Below are 10,994 nucleotides of genomic sequence, written 5' to 3'. Positions count from 1 at the left end.
TGAATTGGGGCATGAAGCACCATAATCAAATTATCTAGTCATATGATGCGGCGTTAGATGTGTAATAACAATGAAAATTAGTCAAAATTGAGTCAAGTCCTTTTTGTTTTATTAATGGATTTCGAATTTTTTTAAATGATAAAATGGACGGGAGACGAAATAACACCAATACTCTCCTTTTGATTCGACAAAAAAGTAGAAACAATTATACTTTAAAAGCCTTGAATCTAACACTAATTTTGAAAAAAAAAAAAAAAAAAAAAAGAAAAAAAAAAAAGAGAATCTAGTGATAAGTTTGCAGCTTATACCGTTCTGCTGCTTCATCAGACACACTACTGCTTTAGTGCTTAAGTTATGTTGGGTGATGTCATTTCTTGACCAAATTTAGAGTAACGACGTTTTGATCTTATCCGCTCCCATGTCCTTACTCCATGCCATATTAATGATGGTAATGCCAAAAATTTTTAATTTTTTTTTTTTGAAGGGTGGTAATGCCAAAATTTGATAGACCAAGTTTCATATTTATTTATAGAAAGTATAATAAGATTAAGAAGTATAAAAAGAGAATTCGTTTTTCAATCAGGTGACATCAATTTGGTTCTTTAATTAACTTTTAACGCAAGCTTTTAAGGATTGTTGTCAAATGGTTAAAAAGAAAAAAGAAAAAAAAAACAAATAGGACAGAGATTTCAATTTTTGGAGATTTTTTTTTTCTTTTCCCCTTATTTCTAGTGTTGATGAACATGTCATGCTTACATTTGTTCTTTTTTGCTACTGTTTACATAAAGTTATTGTTTGGTGAATGAAGGGATTTATGGATGAAACTTATTAGTCACAAATTGATTATGGTGTCAAATTTTGGTCCTCCCAATATAGAAAAATTCACGTGTGAAGCAAGAAAAGATAATTTTTGTTTTATTTCCTTCATTTCATACCAAATGCCATAATATAAAGGACTTCTCATTCCCTCTTAATTTCTCTTACCTACTAAGTTATCTCTCTCTCCTTCCTATTTTCTCTCCTTCCAACAAGGCCTTAATTTTTTTCACGACCTTATATAGGAGAAGAAACAAAATACATTGTAAAGGGTAAATCTGCTGTATTTGTATCCTATGTAACGCTATTAAATTAAGTGAAAGAAAACTGCTGGAAAATGAGAGACGGAGGATGTAAGTAATGTTTACTTGAGATTATTTTTACATTTCGTTTCATTTCAATTTATGTTTTCTGTACAGAAAAAAATTCTACATGGACATTGTGGGCGGGAAAAGTCTATCCAAGAAAGTATACACGCCCCCGCCTAATAGAAGAGCACCACTGCAAAAATTAAAAAATGAATTAAAAAATGAATAAGCAGACTGAAAAATGAGTAATTTAATCACTACTAGAGACTGGCTAGAGAACGGATCATTGTCTAGGTGTCGTTCGTTTCATGCATTCAAACTCATGATTTTAATAAATTTGATCAAAAGTAAGAATTAAAAATTACTGGTTTGAACGCCAAACATGCCCCAAAAAGTCAATATGCAATGAAAGTTGAGCTGCCACCACAAGTGTACATGCAAACGGGAAGTAAACTTCATCGAATGATTAGAAAAGAACGGAGTCGAGCATCGGTACAAATTGGTAATTTCTCATCGCACCATGCAAGCAATTTTTTAGTTGGATAATGGTCAAATCAATCTGGACCATTAAAACTTGTGCATCTCAAATATCAACGGTTCAAATTGATTTGACAATCATCCAATGCTTGAACTTACCGGCATGGTACAAAAAATAAAAAATAAAAAAATAAAATAAAAAGACTGGTTGCACCAAACTTCTGCCAGAAAGAAAGATGAATAAATTACCTTACTGGGTTGATCCATGCTGAGAACTTGCGAAACGAGAGCAGGCTCTGCATATTTAGGGTCATATTTTGCTTAGGTGACAGTTCGATAAACAATGATGCATTAATTTGCTAAGTTATCCAAATTATGGAAAGAAAAACATCAGTTTATTGCAACTAGATTTCGACATTTGCCAGCATAAGTGACATTCCAATCATGGTCAACTCAAGTTCTGTGCGTCATTTGATAAGGGCCCTACTGCCAACACTAGCAGTCGAACACGATGTCTAAGACAGAAGTGTTGGAGATCTATAGCTTGCCCTTTGTTTTTCCAATAAAATATAGTTGGGCGAATTCTATGACAGGAAATGAAAAAAACCCTATTGGTTTATCAGAATCATATCAAACTAAAAAAAAAATAATAATTGTAGAAAGTAGCCGACCCTTGCATTTAGTTAGGAAGTTATTTATTTTTTTAGAATAGATTTTAGTTTCTGTTTTCCTTATTTAAATTTTGTAGTTTCCGGTTTTTTCCTGATTTGGTGGAATTCCTGTTTTTCAGGGATTCTATTTCCCTTTCTCGGTGGACTGGTTTGTCAGCCACCCTAGCCTATATATTAGGTTGTATATCGTTGTTTATGAATAAGAATAAACGGAATTATTCCATTAATTTCTTCATGGTATCAGAGCCCTTGGTTTCTGAACCCTGATCTCTCCAAACATCTTTTTCCTTTGCCGTACTCTCACCATGACAAAATACGGCATGGCATCACAATCCTCTTCCTCGGAAATCACTTCTAGATCCGAGCCTAATTCCTCAGCCCCTATCATTCCCGATTCCTCCTCTCATCTTGTCACAAATCATAAACTTCATGGCCATAATTTTCTTCAATGGTCACAGTCCGTTTTTATGTACATCTACGGCAGAGAGAAGGATGGACATCTCACAAGCGAAATCTCTGCTCCAAAAACAGCAGATCCGAAATACAGGGCCTGAAAAACTGATGATCACCTCGTTATGTCATGGCTAATAAATTCCATGACCACGAAGGTTGGAGAGAACTTTCTGCTCTATAGGACAGCCAAGGAAATATGGGAGGCTGCACGTGAAACGTATTCCAGCACTGAGAATTCCTCAGAGTTGTTTGAGATTGAGACCAGATTGTATGATCTACGACAGGGAGAATTGAGTGTTACTCAATATTTCAACACTCTCACACGCTTTTGGCTGCAATTGGACATGTACGAGATTTATTCTTGGAAATGTCCGGATGACTCTACCTTGCATAGGAAGATTGTTGAACAAAAAAGGACCATCAGATTTCTTCTTAGCCTCAATAAAGACCTAGACGAAGTCAGGGGGAGAATCATGGGGATTAAACCTCTCCCAACTATTCGGGAGGCTTTTGCAGAAGTTCGTAGAGAAGAGAGCAGAAAGAAACTGATGATGATAGACAACCACACTACGCCCGCTTCCGAAGGATCTGCCTTGTACACTCACAATTCCTCTCAGAGTAATAAGCCCAGGAAAGGACGTCCATGGTGTGACCATTGTAAGAAACTTGGTCATGTGAAGGAGACATGCTGGAAAATACATGGAAAACCTGCAGATTGGAAGCCATCTAGTGAACGATTTGACAAGGAAAACCGTGCAAATGTTGCGACCACAACAGGGAATAATGCAGAAGTCAGTCCATTCACCAAGGACCAACTTGAGGCACTGCAGAAAATGCTTGGTCATGTTCCCAGTTCCGGACAAGCACCACAAACATCACAATCCTCTGCCGAGCAACCTACCAGCCTTCTAGCACACCAAGGTATCCTATCCTATGCTCATATTGTCCAAAAGACAACACCAAAACCGTGGATAGTTGACTCGGGAGCCTCGGATCATATGATTGGAGACATTAACTGTTTTAGAAAGTACAATCCATGTACTAGTCACTCTGCAGTCCGAATAGCTGATGGTTCATTTTCACCAGTGGCAGGAACCGGATCAGTCCAATTAACAAAGGATCTTCACCTTTACCCTGTCCTTTATGTCCCTAAATTAGACTGCAATCTACTTTCAATCAACAAACTTACTCGTAACTTAAAATGTGTGACTAAATTCTATTCCAAGTTTTGTGATTTTCAGGCAGTGGATTCGGGGAAGGTGATTGGCAGTGCTGAGATGCGTGGTGGCCTATATTTGCTCAAAGAAAATAATCTCCTTGGTAGACAAGTTCACCCGTCAAGTTGTGTTTCTGAGTCTAGTTCAAATTCCGTCAATCTTGTTTCCAATTCTGTTTCAATTAAGAGTCAAGTCATGTTATAGCATTGTCGCCTTGATCATCCAAATTTTGGATACATTGAAAAGTTGTTTCCGCATTTGTTTATGAATAAAAATTCCAATTTTTACCAATGTGAAATTTGTCAGCTTGCAAAACATACTAGACATGTATATTCTAGTTTACAATACAAGCCTTCACATCCATTTTCTGTAATTCACAGTGATATTTGGGGACCCTCACGAGTAAAAAATATAAATGGGGCTCGATGGTTTGTGTCATTCATAGATGATCATACGAGAACAATTTGGACATTCCTTATGAAAGAAAAATCCGAAACAACCACCATCTTTCAATCCTTTCATTCCATGATCTCTACTCAATTTCAAAGCAACATTCAAGTTCTTAAAACAGATAATGCCAGGGAGTATTTCAATTCCATTCTTGGTCCTTATCTTTCCAAGCATGGTATCATTCATATAAGCTCGTGTTGATACTCCTCAACAAAATGAGGTTGCTGAAAGAAAGAATAGACATTTACTTGAGGTGGCCCGTGCTATTATGTTCTCTAATCATGTGCCTAAACACTTTTGGGGAGAAGCCATACTCACAGCCACATATCTCATCAATAGGATGCCTAGTCGAGTCCTAAAATTCCAAACTCCTCGTCATATTCTCATGGAAACCTATCCACATATCCGTTCCTTTTCTTCCGACTTACCATTGAAGGTTTTTGGTTGTTCTTCCTTCGTTCACATCCACCAACAACACTGGACCAAACTTGATCCCAGGTCTCTCAAATGTACCTTCCTTGGTTACTCCTCTAATAAAAAAGGATACAAGTGTTACTCACCAATCACTAGGAAAGTATACAACTCCATGGATGTCACCTTTTTTGAGAATCAACCTTACTTTCCCAAATCCGAAATTCAGGGGGAGAACTCGAGGGAATATTAGATTTGGGATCTTCTCCAAGACACTCAGGCCATTTTTCCTTCAACAATCCCGAACACTTCCACTCAACCGACCCTACTTGAAGAACCAAACTCTACCACTGAAATTCCAGCCACAATTGTTCCTACTCCACCTCAACTTGACACTAATAATCATGAACTTCGTGTCTATACCAGAAGGAGACGACCAACCGAGCATATAAAGGACACCATGCAGACCCGTGACTGTCAAGAACCAGAACCAAGTCCTCCTGCATCCGATAATCACAATGGTATGAATTTCGTAACTCATGACTCTATTGTGCCAGTGTTTGATGACTCTGATCAGCCAATTGCCCACAGGAAAGGTGTTCGAGGGTGCATTGGTCATCCAATCGAAAGATATGTAGCGTATGGGAAGTTGCTCCCACCTTACAGGGCTTTTGTGTCCAATCTTGATAGTGTGCAGATTCCTAACTCTATCCAAGAGGCTCTAAAGGTTCCAGCATGGAAACAAGCAGTTGAGGAAGAAATTCGGGCTCTAGAAAGGAATGACACATGGATCCTTACAGAATTACCTCATGGAAAAAATATGTAGGCTGCAAGTGGATATTCACGGTTAAGTACAAAGCAGATGGAAGTGTTGAAAGATTCAAAGCCAGACTTGTAGCAAAGGGCTTCACGCAGTCATATGGGATAGACTACCAGGAAACTTTTGCACTTGTTGCCAAGCTCAAGACGGTTCGAGTTCTACTCTCTCTTGCAGTGAATCAAGATTGGCCTCTGTACCAACTTGATGTTAAAAATGCATTCTTGAATGGGGACCTTAAAGAAGAAGTCTACATGACTATACCTCCGGGCTTGGAAAATAATTCAAACATCAGGTTTGTTTGTAAGTTGAAGAAATCCTTATATGGCTTGAAACAATCTCCTCGTGCTTGGTTTGACAGGTTTGCCAAAATTGTGATTACAAATGGATATCATCAGTGTCAAACTAATCATACACTGTTTGTTAAATCCAATTCTGGAGGCAAGATAACTATTCTCATAGTATATGTAGACGATATCATTTTGACAGGTGATGATTCAAAGGAAATTATTAGACTCAAAAAGATGCTTGCAACAGAATTTGAGATCAAGGATCTCGGGACTCTCAGATATTTTCTGGGAATGGAGGTGGCTCGGTCTAAGGAGGGAATTGTAATATCCCAAAGAAAGTACATCTTAGACTTGTTAAGTGAAACTGGCTTTCTTGGGTGTAAACCTACTGACACACCCATGGATCCCAACAAAAAGCCAAACAAAAGTGAAGAAAGTAATCCAATTGACAAGAGAAGATATCAAAGACTTGTGGGCAAACTAATCTACCTATCACACACAAGACCTGATATTGCCTACTCAGTCAGTGTAGTGAGCCAGCACATGAATAATCCAAGTGAGGATCATTTGGAAGCAATGAATAGAATTTTGAGATATTTAAAGATGACTCTTGGACACGGTTTGCTCTTCCAAAAATCGGAAAAACGTGAGGTTGAGATATACACAGATTCTAGCTGGGTAGGAGAATTAACTGATAGAAGGTCAAAGTCTGGTTACTGTTCATACGTCTGGGGAAATCTCGTCACATGGAGAAGTAAGAAACAAGCTGTTGTCTCTCGGAGTAGTGCAGAATCAAAATATCGTGCTCTTGCACTAGGAATATGTGAAGGAATGTGGCTTCAAAGGCTATTAAGGGAGCTCAAGGTTGAGATGAGGGACGTAGTTAAGATGTTTAGTGACAGTCAGGCAGCTATTAGCATCACTAAAAATCCCGTGCATCATGACAGAACAAAACACATCGAGATTAATCGACACTTCATCTCAGAGAAGGTCAACAATGGGATTGTGCAGCTAAGCTATGTTTCAACAAAACTTCAGATTGCTGATATTCTCACTAAGGCACTTCCAAGGGTCAGCTTTAATGAATTGAACTCCAAGCTTGGTTTGTATAATATATACAACCCAGCTTGAGGGAGAGTGTAGAAAGTAGCCGACCCTTGCATTTAGTTAGGAAGTTATTTATTTTCTTATAATAGATTTTAGTTTCTGTTTTCCTTATTTAAATTTTGTAGTTTCCGGTTTTTTCCTGATTTGGTGGAATTCCTGTTTTTCAGGGATTCTATTTCCCTTTCTCGGTGGACTGGTTTGTCAGCCACCCTAGCCTATATATTAGGTTGTATATCGTTGTTTATGAATAAGAATAATCGGAATTATTCCATTAATTTCTTCAATAACAAATAACAATTTGACAAAACTTGATGAAGATCTATCGGTTGGTGGCTGGCCAATGAAAAACCACATACCTGCAATGCTCCAGCAAAAGAAGCAGCAAGGAGCAAAGGAGCAACATAGCCAGTCGTGTAAGTCAACAGTAGGCTTCCCCCTATAACTGGATCCTGTAACAGAAGCATTTGTACTTGTCAACTGGCTAGAAACAAATGAGCGAGATATGCAAACAATACCACGTCATTAATGTACAAGTACGCAATTAGAGCAATTCATTGTGCGTTTGTTTTTCCTCTTTGTTAAGCTTGCTTCAAAGTACATCCAAGAGATGCATCACAATGCTCTTAATACAACAACAACAAGCCTTAATCCCAACTTAATTGGGGTTGGCTATATAAATTTCACTTTTTCACACGGCTCTGTTCGAAATTAAACTTTCCTGAAGGCCTAGATCACAATGCTCTTAATATGAAGGAAATATTTATTGAAGCAAAAAATGAAGGAAATATTTTCTCTTTATATACCTTGGACGTAGCTACATATCCTAACAGACTAGCAAGCACTGGTGTACTGCATGGCGAGGCAGCTAAAGCGAATGTAAGCCCAGCTAGATAAGCTTGCACGCCTTTCAAATTGTTTCATATTGGAAAGTTGTAAGATATGAGAAAACCATATTCATACAAACGAATAGATCTTCCAAAATTTGGATGACTGGATGAGAAGAAAAAAGGCCAATTACTTGATGGAAAATTAGCAGCCGCAGCACGAGCATCAAAATTGTCAAAGAAAGAAGGGAGTCGTAATTCAATTATCTGCAAAGTTGGTATGCAAGATCAATCAATCACAAAAAGAAGAGGTAGCAAAAGTTAGAAAGAGTTGAGCAAAACATTCCACCATGGCATGCCATAGCAGCATGAATTAATACCTCGAGGAGATTAAGACCCATAACAACAGCTAAACCTGAAGCAGCCAAAGGCAACCCTTGCCCAATCTGTCCATATGCCTTTCCAGCAAATGAGGCTGCTATGCCTAATATTGCTAGTGTAGTCGCCAATCCCAACGAGAATGCAACTGAATTACCAACAACCTGACTAGGAAACACATTAAAAGAAATCATAAAACAGACATGTTTGTGCATATAAGAGAGAGAGTGGATCATGTGGGTGGCTCATTAAAGGAGTAACCATGTCATCTAAATGGTGCTGAGAAACATAACATCAATGTTCAAACCTCGTATATATAAATATTTACCACATTTCAAGTATTCCTTAATCCTTATAATACAAAATGTTAGAGAGCCAATGCTTATCCATCATACTTCTTATTGTCATCTTAATCACCATACTTCTGACACAGTTTCACATATCACCACGTTCTTTTTTTTTTTTCTGATACAATGCTAGCTTATCCTAGGATTCAAGCCAAGGATCTCTCGCTTAAACCACCCCACCCTTACCAACTGGACTAGCACCAGTTGGCTACGTATCACCACGTTCCTAAGGTTATGTAAATACATCTTTAGCAACAAAAACAAGAAAAGGAACAATGAAATGGAAATAGCCATTTAGCAAATAATTACCTCTGCTCTGCTTTTCCCGGAGCCAAATGCTCCTATAAACAGTTTATAAATGAGCATTAGGAATGATGATATGCAAATACATCATACCCGAAAACAATTGCCAAAAAGGTTTAATATATAAAGTGCTTACCAATGTAACCAAGGGTCAGTGGTAAAACACTTAGAGTACAAGGAGAAAGGCTGGTCACGAGTCCTGCCCCGAAAATAACTGCCAAACTGAGGAAAAGAATATCAGAGCATAAATAAAATATTGACTTGGTAGTTCTCACTTTGGTGTTTACAAGTACACCCAGAAATTGAGAGACAGAGTGGTAACTGACCTACTGAAACTTACGGCAGATAACTGGTCCTGAACAGCTTCATTAGCCTGCTGTCCTGCTGAATAAAGGAAGCCCCCAAACCAATCCCCAAGACCACCATCAGACAAAGTATAAACTGAAGCAGCATTTTCCTGACTCACAAAACGAAATTTAGTTCCCGTATTATAGCTAGAAGAAGAATTTCCATGACAGAACTTTTGGGCAACAAAATTGAAAATTATTATATTTTCCAGATGAGCAACTATATGCGGCTGAAAATAGATCCGAAACAAAATTTCGCATACTTACTGCCTTTGCCACGTCCACTGCAACCAAATTTGCCACTGAAAAGATTATCGTAGCGGAAATCGATTAGAAGAAAGAACTTCGAAATGCCATGAGGCGCTCATAAATAAACTGGGGCTAAAAAATAAGACCAAAAGGAAAGAAGGATGAGCTATCCTCAAGACAAAACGAAACAGAGAAAAAGCACAAAAACACAAAAGAAAACTCTTCCCAGCCAAGGACAAAACAGACATATAAGACATTATCTTCCTATTACATCCATGCAGTTTAGAATTATCAAAGAATACGTGCAAAAGATGAAGACCCACTACCTGCCATGGCATTTACAAATGTGTAAAAGTTAAAGCTGCCACTTCCATCATTCTTTGACAATGGTGCAAGATCTTTACAAGGAGCCTCATCAGTGGAAAATCCCTTGAGCGATGCCATTGGCACCACATGCTTACCTTTAAAAAAAAAAAAAAAACCCAAATTGCAAGTAAATCTAATATGCTGAAGGTTCATTTTCTCTACTAGATGAAAGAATAAAACCAACAATAATAACTAAGCCAAAAAGAGGGAAAAAAAGGATGAAGCTTGGTATATAGAGCAATTGCAATTGGAAATCAATCCTTTGTCTCAATGAAACTCATCATTCCCACGAGATTTTTAGTAGGATAATCTAGAAACAAATAAAAATAACAATAACGAATCATATCAGATTAATAAAAATATTGGTAATTTAACAGAATTATGAAAATGTAAGGATTCTCCTAATAAAAGTCGTCGATTTTGCGCATGAATTTGAGTTTCAACATCTCCAAAAACAGACTCACTAGGGATGCTTCTGAGGCCACGCTTGAAGCTTGAAATGCCATAACTAGCGCAACAGTTAAGGACCAAACTCATCTTTACGCTTATTAACGAGAATTTTCAAAACCAGAAGATTCAAGCGCTAGGAAATAAGCAGGCAATCAAGTGAAATCTTTCAAATCCTAGTATGCTCCTTTTTCTCGTTAGACGTTCAACGAAACGAAGTTTCAAACTTTTACGCTCAATTTCTTTGTTTCTTTCTCTTTCTCAGCAGCCAAACAGCGGGTAATAGATTTTTTGTTTTTAATAAGAGAATCGCCGTCGAGAGAGAGAGAGAGAGAGAGAGTGAAAGAGTTCCGATTTGGAGTTTGCTTCACGGAACGAAACGGAGAGTTGGATAGTGACCAGTGAAATTGAAGTCAAATTTGTAGTTAAGACAGGCCAAGGTGAAGATATTTTCCATTCTTTATTATACATAAAAAAAAATCTACTGATTTTTGCCAATAACTAATATCTCGTTTATAATTATTATTTTTTGTTAACTTGGGATTTAAACTGTGAACTTTATTCTTTGGTAGAATGTGAATTCCATTTCGGAAAAAGAAAAAGAAAAAGGTAGAATGTGAATTATTGCTATTCTATACTACAGCTATAGCGAGTATCTCATTGATTAAACTCAAATTTTTTTTAAAAAAAAAATAGTTCTTAGATTACGACTAAAA

At 37.5% G+C, this 10,994-nt stretch overlaps 1 protein-coding gene across 1 annotated transcript; it reads right to left on the bottom strand.

Moving 5' to 3' along the window:
- Positions 1-949: 949 nt before the first annotated feature.
- Positions 950-10,691, bottom strand: LOC21401713 (cytochrome c-type biogenesis ccda-like chloroplastic protein). The gene is made up of 12 exons (XM_024169133.1): positions 10,296-10,691; positions 9,792-9,926; positions 9,484-9,518; positions 9,196-9,326; positions 9,006-9,091; positions 8,876-8,907; positions 8,222-8,383; positions 8,036-8,108; positions 7,821-7,921; positions 7,374-7,466; positions 1,851-1,897; positions 950-1,317 (listed from the first exon to the last, which is right to left on the bottom strand). The coding sequence occupies exons 1-12, from the start codon at positions 10,366-10,368 to the stop codon at positions 1,245-1,247; spliced, it is 1,041 nt and encodes a 346-aa protein (XP_024024901.1). The 5' UTR covers positions 10,369-10,691; the 3' UTR covers positions 950-1,244.
- Positions 10,692-10,994: the final 303 nt, after the last annotated feature.

Source organism: Morus notabilis, unplaced genomic scaffold, assembly GCF_000414095.1.
Source record: "Morus notabilis unplaced genomic scaffold, ASM41409v2 Scaffold285, whole genome shotgun sequence".
Lineage (NCBI taxonomy): Eukaryota > Viridiplantae > Streptophyta > Magnoliopsida > Rosales > Moraceae > Morus > Morus notabilis.
This window is presented reverse-complemented; position numbering and strand designations above follow the sequence as displayed.